We start from the raw sequence: 19622 nt of genomic DNA on the forward strand, positions 1-19622 counted from the left end.
TCTACTGTTACTGAGAAGCTAAAACACTTAGGTGCATGATTGACCAGTTAGCATAGCCACATGCTTCGTTTCATGAATAGGAAACTGACTGCTTTACATGTAATCCTGTTACTGTGCTTCAATTCCAGTTCTTTTTCCATGCTCCCATTTATTCAATTACCCCCCCAAAATCCTCCCCCCCCAAAAAAAAAACCCCACACACACACTTGAAGAAACCGTGTGATAAAGCAATAATGAAACGGCTTAATCTAAACATCTGCGTCTCTCCAGTCCATTGCTATCATCATCCGTCTCATCCCCGGCCCATACTCAAATCCTCTTTTGCAACACTGATGGTATTTCACAAGCTCAAAGAGATTAATTATTTCCATATTTTGCAAACACTGCACCGTGTGCGCTGCTCCCCACGTCTCCTTGCACGTGTACAATTAGCTCAGTTCATTTGTGTTGCAAATGAGCCGGCCCTGACGGTGCTCAGTGGCCGCCCCTGGTTTCTCCTGCCACGCGGCACAGAGGAGAACCCAGCCGAGGAGTGATCAAAAGCCTCCTTCTCTGGCAGGCAGATGCTGAGTAAACACCGAGAGAAGAAGAAGGAGCTCTGATAACCGTCTCTTCCCGCTTGCACTTCTCGCCTTCATTATTTTCGGAGTCTGCTGGCTGGCATTAATGAAACCCCATGTAATATTCATTTAATTCCCAATGTTTACTAGTTCATTAGGTTTAGGATAGTAGTTGATCTGATCTCCAGGGGTGGCTGGGATGAGGAAAGAAGCTGACTTTGAAGATTTTTCTTTGCACCAGCCGGGCTTCCTTACATTTATTCAAGGAGCCATTCACAGTCCTCCCCTTGCTTTACCAAATTGTATAGCATTTCTCTTCACCACACTTATGCTCTTATGTTTTTTTAGAAGTAAAGGTGAGACTTAAAGGCTGGATTTTTGTGTCAATAGATGAACACAGATCTGCTCCTTTGAATGCCAGTAAATCTTGAAACCTAATGGATAAAACGGTGGCTAAATGTGATTTGGCTCATTAAAGACACTTAGAAAATAAGTTAAAGTTGAGGATCTCGTCACAGATTAGACATTTTCTCAGAACAGATACCCTCTGGCCAGTTTAGCTCTCCGGCTAACAGCATGTGTTACAGACGCTGTCCCGTGCAATTACAATTAACCCACGCAACTCTTTGGTCTGGGTGCTCGCTCTCCAAAGGTCTGGCTGTGGGTTCATCGATTGAGACGGCTTGTCAATGCCATTGAGTGCAGGCGCAAAGGTCTTTCTGCTGAGCTCACAGCGAGCTTTTTGATCAGACCAATCGGAGAGGCAGAACTTCTTCACAAAGCTTTTTTTCCCTTTCCCTTTTTTAATGGTGAAAACTCCGGAACTCCAGCTGTGCTGGAAAAAGTCAGCTTTATTTTTGTATCCGAGTGGGCATTTAGTCGGTTTTCAATTCCGTCTCCTGTGGCAATGGTTGTTAAAAAAGTTGTTACTTAGCTTACCTGGCTGTCACTAATCTCCTGCTATCTGCATGTGTCTCGTGTTATGAGAACAATTACATTCATTCCGGGAAATGAAGCAGCAGTGTACCACTAATGAACGCATGTGAACGTTTAATTAAATAGTGAAAAATTTTCCTATCTGAAATTCCGTAATGTATTAAAACGAATTAAAATCTGTTTTTTTATAGAAAAATATCTTCCTCGTCTGTTTTCCTTGTTTGCTTTCACAGCATTTCCACCTTTGAATGGGTTTTTGTGATCGTGTGTGTGTGACAGCTGTCAGACAAGAAAAAAAAATATTTTAGGGAGGAGGTCGGGAAGCAACTTCACCACATTATGCACAACTTACAGACAGCCTTCAGGCAAGCCTTCCAGCAGCCGGCGTGTTTGAGCCTGGAAATGGAAGAGATGGGTGGGAACAGCAATTTTTTCTTTTTCATTTTAAAACTATGTTGAAATGGAGCATTTTCACTGAGGAGAAGTGTTTCAAAATGCTTTGCAAACTGATCCACGATCAGCATTGAGAATAAGGTTGTGTAATGTGGTAGCTCAAGTAAAAACTTTGGTACACGTCTCCCATTATTTTGCCCGTCTGCACTCCTGTAGCTCTGAATGCCTCGCCCTTGGCACATTGTAGGCCAAACCCTGAGGTGCAGCATGTCTAAGCATGCTGTCTCAAATAAAAGTCTTTTACACTCTGCAGCTGTGTTTAGTTTAATTTTATTACAACAAAATCCTTTTTTCGAAATGAAACCAATTGCAGATGGACCGTTTAAAACGTATTCACTTTTGCGTATGCAGGGTCTCACTCTAGATTGGCTCTTGGATGCAAAGTCTTTGTGTGTCGATCTCAGTCAGCTTGCAGTCAGTTTCATTTTCTAAGCTGGACAACCAGTGAACAACACTGCCAGTAGCACACAGGTTGATTTGATTATGCCCGAGGCCCTGCCACAGAGATGCATCGGGGTAACTCAGTTGCAGTGGCTTCCCTTCCCTGTGGATGTAATTGGAGAGCACTTATGCCGCCTTTCCATGGCAGTCTGTTCCCATTCAGGCCTCAGTTTGTGATAAACCACCTCCAAGCTGCAAGTGTGTAGGAGGTAAAAGAGAATTAAGAAAGAAATACAGTGAGTGCTCTCATATATTATAAGATTTAAACTTCAACATGTCCTCATTTCTTGTTAGAAAAAAGTTGGCTTCCTGTTACTCAAACATACTCAGACACACACACATTTTTCTAGCAATAGTCTAAACATTACAGTGTGCAGGTATCTTTTGTTGTTGCTATTTGAAAAACTTGTAACTCCAGCTAAGGTCAGGCAGTGTGGAGGTTTAGCTTCAGTGGTGTGTAGGACGTTTGCCCACAGCGCTCTAAAATCAACTTTTTTTTGTCTCAGCAAACTAGTTATGTAGAGTCACCTGCAGTTTCAGCGTTCAGTGTTAGGGTCAGCAATGGCTGGTTAATATTAGGGGGGTTGGAGTGCCCCCACCTTTCAGTTATCCAGAAAAAAAGTTTACTTAAAGGAAACCTGTAATGCTCATCCTTAATTTCTGTCATATACTGTATAGAATAGTACATTGTTGGGTGCTCAAATTAAGTCTGGCCCGTATTTGAAGTAATAAGGTGCCTGCATGAAATCAGTGATAGTGGATATCCCTTATGTGGTCATCTCATAGCTCTGTCCCCACCCACCAGCCAATCAAATAGTTTGTTTGCTAGGGATAGCCAGTCAGAATAGAGCTGGTTTAAAGGAATGGAGAAGGGATTAAACAGCTTGTTTTACATAGTGGATAAAGGCTGAACTGCACTGCTAGAAATGAGCTCAGTGAGTACCATTAAACATGAAATAGGTATATATTACCAAAAAAAGTGTTTAGTTGTGCATTCCTTACAAAGAGTATTCGCATTTACTTGGTTCATTTCTCTGTAAATATAGTTCCTGTATTATAAAACGGCCTCCAGCCAAACATGTGTATGGAGTTCTTTGGCAAGCAGGTGACCTGAAGCTACTCTCTGACTGGTTGCTTCAGATTTTCCACTGAGTAAAGCTTTTACTACCTCCCACCTTTTTGCTATTATTTAAACAAACACATTAATAAATGATTAATTTAATAAATAAATTATACTTTGTGTGATAGGCAATGCTGTCTCTCACGGCAGAAGAAGCCAGTTCAAGTGGAACTGCTGAGTATCACAGCGGAGCCACTATCACCATGAAAGAACATTTGTTTTAAGTGCACCAAATAAATATTGCTTTTCATACATATACAGTGACTCACACTAGTGATTGAGCCTAATGCTTTTAACACACTAATGAGAGAAGCTAAGCAGTGGTGCTTTAGAAGACGATGCTGGTGTTGCTGCAGCATGGCTGATGCAGTTGCCATTGTGTGCTTGTTTGTTAAATATGAAGCGTATGAATGAGTAATGGACGGGTGTTGGGAATGTTATGTTGTTGGGAAACGTGAGCTAAGGTTACAAAAAAACAACCTGATGATGACCTCAGCAGCTAGCTTGTGCATTTATAGTTAGCGGCACTATGATTTTTAAGGGCTGTAACTTGTCAAAAAAGATAAGTAGAGCAAGCATGACTCTGATTAGATGGAATTTAAGAATGTCAAAGGACTCCAAAGGCTTCCTGTTGAAATATCAGAGTGGTGCCTGTAATACAAGATGATGGACTCATTTTCTGCCTACATTTGTTACATGAGGCAGAGTGTAATGTTGAACAATGGAGACACAACCTTGAACCTAACATAAAGAACTATTTAGCTTTGGACTCATCACCATTTATCATCAGTAATCAAGGAAATGCCTGCTCACCTGTGAACAGAGTTAATGCCCCTTCCTGACTTGACCACACTTTGTACAAATCCAGTGCACACACCCCTCCACACTGCTTAGTCTTGCTCTGTATTTGTTACAGGGATGGCTTGGCTGTCTGCCGCGTCGTGCTGTGCTGCTGCAGTCTTATCTGGTGACTATAATAGACTGAGAAGCATTGGTAGAAAAAAAGATGAGTGTGGGTGGGGGCGTATACGTGTGTGTGTGTAGGTTGGGGGTAATGGAAGGAAAGACGTGAGGAGTCCAGACCAGCCTGGACTGCTGCCGGTTTCCCAAGAGGGTCATTGGTCCGTCCAGCCCCAGAGATGTTATTTTGGGCTACAAGGATTATTAAAGCATCCTCTGACTCACCCCTTAGCTTTTTTCATTACCTCCTCACTTTCTGTGCAGCCAGACAGCCGTGCAGCGTCACTGCCTTTGATTTCGAATGCAGCCCGCTCACTGGAATGAAAAATGCATACTTAGCAGAACTGAGAAGAAATGTGTGCGTGTGTGTGTGTGTGTGTGCAATTACGAGTGTGTCAAAGAGAATGAGATGGGGGAGAAAGTGGCTCTTAAAATGTTTTTTTTTTCCCATTGCAGAAATACAACCCAGCGTTTTGTTACAGTATAAAATGCTGGGTTACGATATACAAAACCAAATCTCGATACGTCCCCTACACAGAGCACTTTGTGAAAATGCCTGAGAAGCCCTGACCATACACTGTTTGTAAAAGATAGATGTAGACATTGTTTGAGAAATCAAGTTTTGCATTTTAAATATGTGAAGAATAGATTTGGGACACTGCAGGCTTGTATGATGGTCACTAAACCCTCATGATGTTGTGTTCAGTAGGACTTCAGGATGGGACTGATGCTGTAAACCTGTTAGGACAGTGTTTGTCACTCGAGTCATATCTCGAGTGACAAGTAGGATCGTGTTACCAGAGGAGTTGCCCCCTGTTGACTATTAGAAAGAATGCAGGTTGAAAGCAGTTAGCTTCAGATGTCAGACCATGTGGGTATGTCCATCATTTTTATACAGTCTGTTTCAGCAAACAGTACAGTGATGTAACAACATACGCAGGCTATGTCAGTACGCTGTGACATTAGTAATGGATACAGTCAGTTGTGCAACAGACTTAAAACTTTCAACCAGACAGAGTGTGAAATACTATTTTTTTCAGGTACATGACTCTTCTAACTTTGAAGATTTTGATGTTGAATTTTAAGGACTTGCTGTGTCATGCTAAACAATGAAAAACACAAAAACAAGAAAGCCATTGAGGAACAGAAATTCACCTTTTGAGTTCTGATGCAATTCCCCTAAAGATTTTAAAATGCTATCTAAAAAAGCTTTTGGTGGGAAGCAAACTTTAGTGGCTATTATATACATATATACCCACAAACAACATGGATAGATGTGTTTTTCTCAACTATCCCAGTAAGTCATGATAGGCCAGACATTATTTGTGTGTTTTCAAATGTACTGACAGCTCTGAAGATCCCAGCTTAAATGGGCCCACAAACAAGTAAAGTACCATTTTTTTCTTCAAACCAAAAAGCCACTTTTTATTTCCCAGATGGTGTCAAACAGGCAGTTATGTGTTTCCTTTAGAGGGGGTGGATAGGATTACGATGTCCTTCATGTGGTGATGTAGCAGTATGGCATGGTCACAGATCAACACCAATCACATGCTTTTTTTTTTTTGTAGGTTCAAGCACTTGGCAGAAATAAAGCATAATTACCCACTGGTGTTGGGGTGTCGATTGCCTCCAGGCTCTCCAGAGCCCCCCCCCCCCCCCCCCCCCCACACACACACACACTTTGGCCGTGAACAGTTTTCTGTGTTAAACAGTAAGGATAATTAAAGACAGTGCTCATATACTGCTCCAAGTTTGACCCCACATACTGTCAGGCTGTTTCACTGCTCCACATGGGTCATTAAAAAAGAAAAAAGAAAATCAGCTGTGATGTACGTTTTATGGTTGCTAGCCTTGGCAGTATAGGGAAATAAAACATACACATGTTCTGCTCCTCTAACCTCTCTCTATAGGGTGAGGAGAAATATGCAGCAGCGTAGCAGTCCTGACTTGTAGCTAATCTTAATGGCATATTCTGCTGGGGCTTGGCCTACATAGAGCACTAGCAGTGCCTCTTCTTAAAAAGGAGATCTAACGGGCTGTGCAGTGCAGAAGATATATCAGCCATGCTGGGTATAAACATAGCATGAACACACAAGGCACCGCTTGGTCTACGTGCTGACAGGAGGATGGAGTCTGTGTTGTTGGAGCCAATTAGTGAAAACATTCACCGATGTACAGACACTGTCAGCTGCGCTGATAGATGTGGGGCTGCTCGACTTCTCTGTCTGCCTGCTACACACAAAACTTTCCACAGAGCAGGGAGATGAAATGAGGGGGAGGCTGCAGTCTGCTTCTGTGAATGAAACTGGGCTTTTAGGCTTTGTGCATGTGCCTGATTATTTACTAACCTTTATTAAAAACACAAAAGCTGATAAATTATAAGTGTATAGCGAGTTGATCAGCGTAGAGGTTTATAAAGTAACATTTGCAGGATTAATAGTGTTATGCTCTTTGTGTATGTTTCTGTTTGCCAGATTGCAATCACATGGTGTTGTTGTAACCTTCAAAGACATGCATGTTTGGTAACTTTGGTGGATTTAAAAGTTGAGCCTGTTTTACCATGTTAGCCCAGTGAGAGACTGCCACAATGTCCAGACTGTACCCTGCCTTTCGCCAAATGCCAGATGAGATAGACTCCAGCCCCCCTTGTGAGTCTGGCTGGATAAGCAGTTAAGTTAATTGATGGATGGGTGTTAGCCAGATTACAATTGGATAGCATTCAGTCTTTACACTCAGACACTCAGGCAACAGTTTACCAAGTTACTAACACAAATGCTCATGTATCAGATAAATATCTTGGAATCACTGCAGTCGCCTGAGTTGACACGGGAAATGGCTGCTGTATGCATTTTACACCTTTTTAAAATTTGGTCAAATCACATTTAAAAGACACTTCCTCCCATCCTAGTTGCAAGACGTTAAGGGTGCATCAAAGAGCTTGAAACATGCACCGTTAGAAAGAGAGGATTTGTGAGTTTCACATGGTTGCTGTGACTCCAGACATGCAAAAGTATGGGGCGTGCCTGACTATCATATGGACAAAAGCTATGCATCCAGAGGGGGACACATTGAGCTCCTGTGAACATTGTACGTTTTGTATGTAAAACCTATATATTTAGCCATGTAGTATAAATTTCACCACAAGCTCCATAGCCTTTTGAAATTGGATGCTTCCTTTTGATAAACTCAGTGTTTATAGGGGTGTACTTGTGAAAGTAAATATTAAGAAATTCAGTCACAACAACAGTTGCCTCAAGCCACTTTCTATTGTAAAAAAAGGGCCTGACAACAATACAGGGAAAACCTCAGCAATCAGATGACCCCTTTTAGCAAGCACTTGGCAACAGTGGGAGGGAAAAACTCCCTTTAAACAGGAAGAAACCTCCAGCAGAACCAGGGTCAGGGAGGGGCGGCCATCTGCTGCGACCAGTTGGGGCAAAGGGGAGAAAGACGGGACAAGAGGCACACTCTGGAAGAGAGCCAGAGATTAATAATAAGTAATGATTAAATGCAAAGGGGTGTATAAACACACAGAGAGTGAAAAGAGGCGAGTAAATCACTGCTACTTTATGGAGCACAGTTAACTATAATCTCCTCACTACTTACTTGTTGTACTTACTGTTACTGAAAGCCAAGAAGACCAGACACCAAAACAAAACTGGCTCATCTATAAGAGTCATCGCTTTTTACATATTATGGAAAGAAAATAGATTTGGTGGAAAAGCTTTTGGGGTTTCTAAGGCTTTATTTCCACGGCAGCTCATAATCCAGTTCTCAAGTACTTTCTCTCCTCTTAGTTACCCGTCCAGCTTTCATCATTTTACATCACTCACAGGCCATCTTGAAGCAATAGAAGCAGATGTACCCGAAGAGTGGTAGCATTAAGTGTGAGGTGTTATGGAGAGCTGGTGAGCTGGAGTGAAAATATAGAACAAAATCTCCTTGGTGTACTTGAAGACTGAAGTGGGAGCACCACTTAAGAGCACGGAGGATATTATTCCAACACAGACATGCACTATTTTGACTTCTTCGTCTTCTTGAAGTATGTGGAATTAAACTGATTTTCAGCAAGGGAAATGTAAAGATGCTTACAGTGTATAGTTTTTACGAGTCCATTCAATGCATTCAGAGTCCTGCTCGAGCTCACTGTGTGATCACAGATGGTCTCAGGCCATCTACTTACTTCCCAGAGAGGCAGAAAGCAGATCTGCAGCACACTCTATTTAAAACCACTGCAGGTTTATAAAACACTTCCACTATTCCTTTACCATGTCAGCAACCCATCTCCCGCCTGCCCTTCCTGACTCCCTGCTCCCGTCAGGCAGCTGTCACCGGCACTATAACAAAAACCATGTAGTAGCGTGTCTTTGGTCCAAACTCAGAGCCCACCGCACAGGAGGGCGGAGGTGAGAACGGAGGAAAACTGAATGGAGAAGACAGATGCAAAAAGTACTATGGCAGAAGAGTGACCTTAGCAACACCCAGATACAGTCAGTCTTAATACACCCGGCCGCACACATGCACAGAGTAGACTTATCGTCCAAATCTCCCTCTCTGCCCCCTCTCACACTCGCTCTCTGTGTAGATTTGATTTGATGCCTGAAAATCCGCCCAGTGGATAAAAAAAGAAAAATGCATAAGCCATGTCATTTGTTCAGTTTGGTCATATAATTGCAGGCTGAATGAGATAAGGTGAGGCCTCCTCATGTACTTGTCCTTGGTCATAGACATTAGCTAGTAATCGGGCCCAGGAGTGTAAATCCTTTCCGAGACAGAGGACAGAGTGGCCGCTGGGTTGGACGGCATCGCCGTCGGCTCACTTTCAGCCGGCTCACTTTCAGCCACCCAGAAGCTTCTGCAGCGGGACTGTAAACGTGTGTCATCTGTGCTCATCCGGCAGTGTGGCAGGTTGCTTTAGATGCAGCAGACCGTAGGAATCAAAGCAGGTCATCCGGGTGGTACGCCCTCATTTGGGATATTGGGAAATTCAGCTGAACTGTCCGGTTGACTTCGGGGGTTTCAGCTGGTTTGATTGTACGACAGGATCGGACATGCTGCTGCGTCTCAGATTCACGGCTACCAACTGAGTCAGTCCTGGAAGGCAGAGTGATGCTGCATCTTTAAATGGATCATTAGAGGTGTTTTTCCTCTTCTTGCCTCCTCTCCTCTGATTGCTCTCACTCGAAACTCACATGCACACTCAGCTTATTTTCATTCTTCCCCCTGCTTTTTTTCCCTCTTTTTTTTCTACTCAGTCGAGACAGTTCCAAGTTGTTTTGCTGTCATTAGCGGGCCAGATTTGTTCTAAGAGAGGAGGGCTTCTGCAGCGCGGCGCCGCTCATGTGTTCTCATTTGACTGCTCTCCATTATACGTGAAGTAGAGGTGGCACCATTCCCGTGGGGGGAGCGTTGCATTTTCACCTTGATTGCTTTTGGCTTTCTTATTTAACATGTTTCTTCAGCAGAAGCAGGAGCAAACGGAAGCTGTGTCACACAGAAAAGCACTGCTCCATGACTGAATCATCTGCTGTGGGTAGATCCACCATAGACCTCTAGATAGAAAACCACAAGTTTTAGTATTAGAGGAGAGTGAATCTGGGAAACAACAAGGCTCCGGTAGTAGGGTGGATCGGACTCGGTGCGCGCTGGGATTGTGTGCAGAATGTGTTTGCGTGGAGCTGCCAGGCAGAGATTTGAACTGAGCTACATCCCAGGATTCGACAGTGACTTTCAGTAAGGCTGGCTATATCTCTGGATTTAGACTGTTATGAGCAGTTTGGATAAAGCATGTGTGAAAATGTTTTTTGTTTTGTTTTTTCAAATGGTTTAGCTTTAAAGGTTATTTAGCAGTGAAGGCATTTTTCCATTGAACTGTATGAACATTTAAATTTGCCCTATGTTATTACAGCAGATGTAATCCAGTCCTTTTACTTTTTCTTTTCTTTTTTTTCTTTTTTTTACAGTAGAACAGTGGACTTGTGGTTGACTTTTTTCTTGGGTGAGGGTATTTGTCATAGTAGCAACTCCATCATTGCAGTTTCTTTTGCACATTAGTGCCTGTGTGTCAGTGCGTACATGTGTCTGGGTGCCTACGCATGCAGCTGAATCCTGCGACATCTGTGAAGGGTTCATCACTCACTGAAAGCTTCCTTATTGACTCTGTGTTATTGATTTTCGTGCCAGTGGCATTTCTTCGGTTTTAAAAGGGAAGTAAACTCTCAGCACAATTATATCCAGGGAAGAAAATCCTTGCTCAGTGGAAATACTGTGGAAATAACCTCAATAATATTTTTTTTTATTTTCTTTGCTGATAAAAAAAACCAAACAAAACACTTATTAAAGTAGCTATGAGAGGACATGATCTCTTATTATTTAAGTCGACAATAGTGTATAATTTGGACAGCATACTGGCTGTGTGTGTGTGTGTGCTTAGCCTCTTAATGTGATGATGATGTTGTAGATTTATCATAAATTCACATCAAATGTTTATGATTTGATCGGGACTTTCTGCTCAGTTTCATCGCTTTCATCATACAGAGTATAGGGGTGTAGGGAAAATTACACACACACACACACACACACACACAGGGAGTGACACAGTTAGACTATTTAGTCCATTTGCAGCCTGGGAACTGAGCTCTGTCTGTGGATGCTTTTGACCGGATCTGCAAAGAGAGAATAGGGCAGTGTCCTCTCATTACGCCCTGCAGTGAATCAGGGAATTTCACCAGTTGTTTTTTGTGTGTTGCTTTGTAGAAAATAACATCACATAAAGGTTTTTATCATGACGAGCATGTCAGGTCACTTTTAATCTTTTTGTGGGTCGCACTTTTTAATCTTTCGGTGCCATAGTGTAATCCCATGATTTTTTGGGGGGGGATTTTTTTTTTGAGCCCTGGATTTGATACATTATGCTGCTTTTGATAAGGACAGTGTACTTGAAAAAGATGATTAACTGGAATTACCTCTAGAGCACTGCAGGCGTACAAGGCTGTCCTGGCAGCAGTAATAACGCGACATCAAAGCGATGTCAGAAACCTTCTATATTTTAGTTGAAAAGCTCCGGCGCCACCTTGCATGAATCGAATCTTATTGCCATCTCCGTCCTTGTCTGTAGCTCCACGATAGAGCAGAGAGTTTCTATAGTTAGCTCAGCATAGGACAACAGCAGTAACAAAGGCTGCTGTTATTCCCACAGCAGGAGCGTATAGAAGCCCTGGCCTCTATTCCCATAACATAGCACGCACAAAGTGCACGTGCCTCCCTGTTGTTGGCCCGTTAGGTTGATTCACTGCTCATCAATCTGCTCTGGCATCACGCAAACGCGGGTGAATCTTGCGCTATAAGGGGACGTGATAGGAGGCCTTTACGTTGCCGTGCGTGACTCAGTCGTTGCCGCAGCCAGACTTCTGTGCAACTTGGCAAGCATCATAATCCCACGGTGTCACATCCTGCCTCTTCATGCTCGAGCCTGACAAACATGATGCTTTAATGCGGCGCGCATACCAGATGCAATGTCCGACTGCAGGACACGGTTACTGTAATTTGGCATCTGCGTACTTTTGCTCCACCTAATTCCACATTCCTTGTCGATACCTCTTCTCCCATTTTGCCCCTCCTTTCTTCATCTCTGTCTGAGTCACTAAGGATGGAATACAAATCCAAGATCAGCAGAGTGTGTCATGCCAGCACTCAGGTGTATGCAGAGAGAGGCTGTCGAAGCAGCAGAGAATATTGCACAGTGCAAAACATAGCCCTGCGTCACCACTCTGTTGTGTATATATTGAAGGTTGCTTAAGCACAAACAGCAGCAGCAGCAGAGTCATGATGCGGACGCTGATAGAGTGTAACGGACTTACTGGCTTGCTTGCGAGCTGCCACAGACATTTCTGTGTTTGGAAAGGAGGGACATACAAGGCTAAACGGGAGCAGAGGATTGTGATGCTTGTGTCAAGTTGTGTTAGGCCTCGTCAAAGAGCTGTTTGTTAATGTATGTTGTACGAACTGTGTGCAGCTGCTATGAGTATGTGTGTGTGTTTTCTGGGTGTAGCGTTTTAAGACAGTCTCGGAGAGGACGTTGGCCTGAAGCCCCAAAGAGATCCTGAGAGTATTCCTTAAGCAGTCGGCTCAAAAAACACACACGCGGTCAGAAACACACACCTCAGTGATTACAGAGTGGCTATAAAGAGAGATTTCTCACAAACACACACACTCCCCCGCCTTCCTCAGCTCCATGTCACGCCGCCTGTCCCCCCTAATTTCTGCTGCTGCTTCACTTTGAATTTGTGAATGAAGTGCAGCTCGGTTAGTGTCCAGAAAACAGCTCATGAATAATGTACCAACCCTCGTGTGTTTTTCCTCCATCTTTGAATCATGATACTGGTGATAGAAGGTATTTGTTTTGATGTGAAACAGAAAGAAGTCACTCCTGTGAGCTGGCAGCACAGAAACTCGAGCGGCCAGTTTTTCTTCCTCTAGGTCGTTCTTATTTGGCGAAGGTATGTGATCAGTGCCTGCTTTGCAACAGTGGCCCTGAGAGTTTTTTTTTTTTTTTTTAATTTCTGTTGTGTTTTATGGTTTTTTTCAAGTTGAGTGTGTTTGACCTCTCAGGGCCACCGTACATGCTTGTCTGTTTGGCTGTTAGTAAGCAAGATAATGCAAACACTGCTATTTCAAGATTCTCGGTGGAGAGGAGAGGCAAAGGAAGCACCAATTAAGTTTTAGTGTGGCTCCAGATCATTTTCTTACCAACCTACCAGCTCTCAGAGTAAAAAAGTCTGTGTTTGTTAAGTTTTTAAGTGTTTGTGATTTTTTTAAAAATGCAGACAGTTATTAAAGATGGCATTAACATCTTTTGTGTCTCAGAAACTGAGAACATTAAAAAACAAGCAAAGTCTCAGCAGCTTTCACCAGCTATAATGCTTCCTTTACGTCTAGTGTAAAGACCAAAAATCACAGGCAGATTGCAAACTTGCCACGTACACACACCCACACACGACCCTGAAATGGATGCATGGAGTATTTATTCTTTTTGCTGCAAAAACAACACTGACATCCTCACCTTATAATGTCGTTATGAACAGCTAACTGTTGCCTAAGCATCATTGATGGCATAACATTAGCATTCATGGGCAGTCATGTTTGTATGCCGCATGTAAATATGTTAAAATGCTCTTTTTGACCTGTTCTTGTTATTTTGTCCCTTTTGCAATTAAGTAAAATTTGCTTTTTATGTGCCAGCGTTGCTGGGAAGCACATTTTGTGCTGCACTATTGCTCAGCTTCTGCCCCTCTCTAAGAGCCCATATTTTAACTGTACAGCAGTTCATGAACTGTACGCAACGCTCGTTCATCATGCTGTCTCTCCCCAGAGCTAGCACTTGACTTTAGTGAGATTATTCAGTGTACAACATAGAAATTCAAACATGGGGACCACAAAAAGCATCTTTGCCCACACGTCCCTCACCGCAATGCTTATATCTTTTGTACTGCACATCCATTTTAGCTTTGACTAACCTGAACAGTCTGTGATCCAATAGGGAAGGGCCAGCCTTCCTTCAGTGAATCAGCCAATCACATGTGAGGAGTCCTTACCTTGGCTGGTGAGCAAAGCTGGCAGCGGTGATTTATGAGTCCTTTTGAAATTTATGGAAAGTTGTCACGTACAAAATTAAGGGGATGCTTCACAGAGCTTTTTCCTCACCAAAATGTTATTATTACTTTGGAGGAAAAGTGGGAGAAATGTAGGAGAAAAGTGGCTTATGAATAATTGATTCTGAACAAAAGAATAAATGCATTAATGCACAGTTAGCCCCCTCCATCCTTTTCATCCACTTCCTGGATGGTTTCCTTCCATCCAGACAACAATAAAACGATTGACGCCTAATTTTTTAGAAATATGAAGCTGCTGATCGTAATCAGGGCGTACTTTCTAATATTTCAACATTTCCAGCTTTTAATTGTGTTCTTTTTTTATCAATACCAAAACATAGAGATATTTTTATTGCCTCCCTACAACCCCTTCATGTGCACAGCCGGTGGATCCCCGAATCATTTACCAGTGCTCTACTCTCAGCACACGTTTAGCATATGTGTTGAGAACACATATTGTAAAATAACTTGAATTGTATATTTTGTGTCCTCTTGCTTCTTGGACTGAGAGGAAGAACTGGTACTACATCCTGCTGTTTAGTTTAGTCTTCTCTCTCTCTGTGTGTGTGACAGAAACAGTGCAGGCTATCATTAGCTTTTCACAAGGACTGGGACCTGTCCAGTGCAGACCAAAGTAAAGTGAAGCTACAGGATGCAAACAGCTTTCAGCCCAAAAAGACATCATATAATTAGAACAAGACAAAATCTTGTCTACAGTTGACCGGCTAATAATTTCTTTTGTTCCTCTCCTTCTGATCTGCAGGAAACGAAGCCCGTCTGCATCCAGGGATCCAAACCAAAAATACGACCAAAGGGAGGGGGGCGACCACTCACAGTATGCCCCGACGGACGGCGGCATGCCTAGATCACCGTCTGACTATGGGGAGGGGGACCCTCGGCGGGCTCCGCGGGGCCCACACATGTACTCAGACATGGATGCAGTGCGAATGGGCTATCGGGACCGTCGAGGTCCCGGTCGCTGGCACTCACAGGAATACCCACTCGACCAGGAGCTAGATGGACCGCCCAGTGAGTATGACCTCCAGCGGCAGCGCCAGGAAGAGTTCCAGGCACGCTATCGCAGCGATCCCAACCTGGCACGCTACCCTGTTAAGCCGCAGCCCTACGGAGGAGGCAGATGAGGATGCCACGCTGAAGTGGGCCGGCTAAGGCACGAACGTCGCCACAGCGACGTCTCCCTGGCCTACACGGAGCAAGATGAGCCCAGCCCCATCCGGCTGTCGCGTCAGCTTCTCACTGAGCGCCGGCCGCCTATGGTGGGACAGCGCTCCTACTCCGTTGACCGGTCCTCACCAGGGCCAATGGGTCCTGGCCTTGGAGGCCACAGAGGAAACCACAGCCCCCCAACGCCACACCGTAGTCCCGTTCTGGGTGACCGGTCGGGGGACCTGCGAAGAGGAGACCTGGGGGTAGGTGGGGATATGATGAGGAGGCCGCAGCACCACTTGGACCCCAGTTCAGCTGTCCGCAAGACCAAGAGGGAGAAAATGGAGAGCATGTTGAGGAACGACTCTCTTAGCTCAGACCAGTCGGAGTCGGTGCGCCCGCCGCCCCCCAAGCCCCACAAAACCAAAAAGGGAGGGAAGATGAGGCAGGTGTCACTGAGCAGCTCGGAGGAGGAGCTGGCCACCACGCCGGAGTACACCAGCTGTGAGGATGTGGAGATAGAGAGTGAGTCAGTTAGTGAAAAAGGTAGGAGCCAGCACACCACCAGCCTCACTGTCTGCTCTCTCTCTGTTTCTTGTTCTCTGTATCGAAAGATTTTTACAGCATACAAATACACACATATCAGTGCTGTTATTGTCTTAAAGCCGTTCTGCTTTACTGTTATTGAGCAGTCACTGAACTGTAATTCAATCATTGCTGCTGTCTTCAAATGATGTTGATTATGCAGATGTATATATTGTATAACTTTCAGATTCCCCAGTCTGCAATGTGTACATGTGCTCTGTGTGTGTGTGTCTGTTTATAAATGTATTTTTTATCTTTAAGGCTCATCATTTTCACTCTGAAAAATCTTTAAAGATGTTTCTGTTTATACAGATTTTTCAATAAAGATAACATTCTCGTAAAACATTAAACAATCTAAATGCAGAAAATTTCTTCTTAAAATGCTCCATAACCAGAAATAAGTGCTCTTAGGTTTTGTATTATTTTGTGGGGGTGGGGGGGTGAACATCTTAAAAGTGGCTGTCTTTACTGCCATTTCATTCGTCTTCAAACAAGAAAACAAACCAGCCATTGCACATGTGCAATAAAAGCCTATAAAAACTGAAAATGATGAGCCCTATTTTTTGTGCGGAGAACTGCGGTGTTTTCTGTTTGTCGTTAATGAATCTCCTCTAACAGCTCTTGGTGCCTTAGAGGAGTGGGCTCACAGGCCAGCCAGACATGCTTCAGTGTGGATGGGTGGTTTATGTGTGCGTGTGGCTGTGAGTTGGAAACTGACGTAGCACCGCTGATCTTAAGGCTCTCTGCTTTCGCCGCTGTTACGGCACTATTTGCCAGGTCCTGCCACAGCTGTTTGAGAGTGTTCTTTAATGGACAGTGTTACATAATGGACAGGCAGGAGGAGAAAGCGAGATGTTTTGGGAGTTGTGGCTGTAAACGGAAACAAAGGGAGCTGACTTTAGAATGTAGAAATGTGTTCCTGCAGCAAATTGTATCTGCGCTGTTAGCCTAGACTTTACAGCTTGCAGAAAGCGGAGCTGCCTTGCTGGTATTGCGAAGGAGTTCAGTTTAGCAAAAAAAAGAAAGAAAAGAAAAATAGCTCTGCTGGTTTTTATTTATTTATTAAATCAAGGACTGCTTAAACTTTAAAATAATAATCTGGATCCCCTGATTGAAGTCTGCTGTGACTGATCTGTTTGCATCTCACATTTCTTCAAGTATATATACTTATATTTAAAAAAAAATCCCGCCAAGCAAGCACACACTGACTGAGAGAAATGCCACTTTGCATAGAATCAACATCAGAGGCAGTCGTCAGCTTCTCCCTGCTCCTCCTGGTTGACAGTTGTTGTAATTGCGAATTGATTTTTTTCTTTTTTCTTTTTTCTTTAACTTTTCCTGGGATGTAAAATCAGGAAAGAGGGAGGAGGAGGAGTGTTAGGGGTTAGACTATAGAAAGGACAAAAGCACAGTGGCACAGCTCGCCTTTGTCACTGAATGGTAGATGAAATGTTTAATGCAGAGGAGAGCAGTGGAATTTGGTTGGCCTGCTCTGTTATGTAACTGTTCTCCACTCTAAGGCGAGCAGCTGAGCACCCGGCGCTACATTATTGATGTGGGAGTTTCCAGATTTACAGGTAGCCGTGGAGCAAAAATAGGGAGAAGGCAGGTTGTTTAGAGGGTCAGAGTTTCTGTTGTTTCTGTGTGCGTCTGTCTGCCTGCCTCCTCCGTAGGTCACGCTGCGTAGGAGAAAAAAACATAGGGAAGAGTTGAACTGTTGACCTGGATAAGTATAGCTTCCTATGCTAGGTACAGAACATACTCAGACAGCTGATTATGTGGAGCTTTATTTAGTTTTAATTGGCAGTTTCATTAATTATTAATTATATCTATGACATAACTAAGGCTGCTGTGATTCGGTGCATGCAGGGAGTCTGATAAATGGGTCAGCAAATTGTACTGAACCATTTATTTTAAAACAGTGTGTACGTGTTTGCGTAGTAAGTTTAATTATGCAATAATTAGAAAGTGCATTCCAAGCTAACGCCACCCCCGATGTGCACATGTGACCCTCAAATATTTTTCAGCTGGGTCAGATCAAGCAGGTGTTTTTAATGCTCCTAAAAAAGGAGCGAGAGAAGAAATATTCCTTCTTGCTTTGTTTAAAAAAAAGAAGCATACAGAAGGACTTTGATTATTTACCAGAGTGAAAACAGTGAAAAGTGAAAAAAAAAATAGCATCAGAAATCTGCCAACAATACGAAGAGCAGTGGTTGCAATTGCACGTGAGACAAATGAGGGTGGAAAGCAACTTTTTCGCCATATGTTCCCGTCAGCATCTTGGGGGTTTGTGCATTCAGCTTGACTGGACAACGAGATGGGTGTGTAACAGCAGGCTAAGTAGCATGCATCCCACACTCTTCAGTTTCTGGTACCTAGAAGGGGGAGAGGAGGAATCTGTAAAGAAGGAGGATGAGGGGGGCTGGGGGTTGTGAGAATAAGAGTAGTTGAAGGGGACGAGTTAGACTGGAAGAGAAAGGGTGTGCCAGCTGTAATGGGCCTGGCTTGTGTCTGTGAACGCAGGAGACTGATTTATTGGGATGGTCCTCTCCCTGTGTTTTCCTCTTTATTGATTCCCCTGACATGCAGTCTCATAATAGTGCCCAGCACACAGAAAAGGAGAGGATGGCTGGCTAACTGCAGCAGACAGGTGGACATTGTGTAGTGACAACCTAAGTTACATCCTCATTAATGGCTTTTGGGATCAGGTTTTGCAGCTCGGTAACCCTACTGGGTTTGTAGTGTTCGGCCTCATGCTAGATCTGAGAAAGATTGTCTTATTAATCCATCCTTTCTCTACCTGAAAGGCATTGTTTTTGGGCATATTAAAGAAGGTTAGTTTATTAGAATAGATACTGATTGATATTTTGAGCTTACCAGTAGCTTAACATGATACTGTTTCACCTTTGTAGCATGGTGGCTATGTTTAAACATAGACATTGTTTCGACCTGCCTCTTTTCTGCTCTCACCTCTTGAATTGTAGTAAAAACAGCATCAATAATTAATGATCCAATTAATAGTTTACACTGGTTTTTATTGAGCCGTCAAAGTGATGGAGAGCCTGCTGGTGGTGAACTCCGCCACTGCCTGCACGCTGCCTTCGACCTGAATCAGCACTTTGCGGGGCCTCGGAGTCGGAGCGAAACGGCAGGGCCGGGCGCAGACTGCTGATACTCACAATTTATGGCCGTGATGAGTTTCCTGCTTGCTGAAAAATCAGACAGTGCTTTAAAGGGGGAATGGTGCCCATTTGTGGCATGCCGCTGTTAATGAAGCTTCAGGGAAAGTAAGGAGAGAAGGCTGGGTGTATCTCGGTGCTCACTCAAATTCTTTTTTCAAAACATTAAGAGTGGGCTGGGGAGGGGCCTGAAGATGGAGGCGTGCCACAGGAAGAAGAACACACATAGGTGGAGGTTGAACTGTAAATGATGGAAGCTTGAGATGAGCCACGTAGTGTCTATATTCAGTCAGTCTATAGCTCCACATCAAACACACTACACTCTCATTGGAGAGCATAGTGTGCTCTGGTGTTACGCTGCTGACGGAAGAGCAGCTGAAAGGCAAAGGAGGTAATTACTATTGTCAGCTGTTGGCGAGAGGGCCACGGAGGCCAAAGCCTATCTGGGGACATCCATAATAGTTTATCACAGCACATTACTACATACACTAAGTAGTTACAGTGCTTCTTTAGAATGATGGATGGATAGTAATACAAAGGCTGTTGTTTGGCCTAAACTGACCTTGCAGCT

General features: G+C 43.7%; 1 protein-coding gene across 1 annotated transcript in view; it reads left to right on the forward strand.

The window, feature by feature from the left end:
- Positions 1-19622, forward strand: part of rims2a (regulating synaptic membrane exocytosis 2a) — a 147983-nt gene that overhangs the window by 59672 nt on the left and 68689 nt on the right. Inside the window, 1 exon segment of the mRNA XM_085178578.1 lies at positions 14884-15833. Within this exon segment, the coding sequence (XP_085034704.1) occupies positions 14884-15833 (950 nt within the window).

This window comes from Neolamprologus multifasciatus, chromosome 11 (genome assembly GCF_963576455.1).
Source record: "Neolamprologus multifasciatus chromosome 11, fNeoMul1.2, whole genome shotgun sequence".
Lineage (NCBI taxonomy): Eukaryota > Metazoa > Chordata > Actinopteri > Cichliformes > Cichlidae > Neolamprologus > Neolamprologus multifasciatus.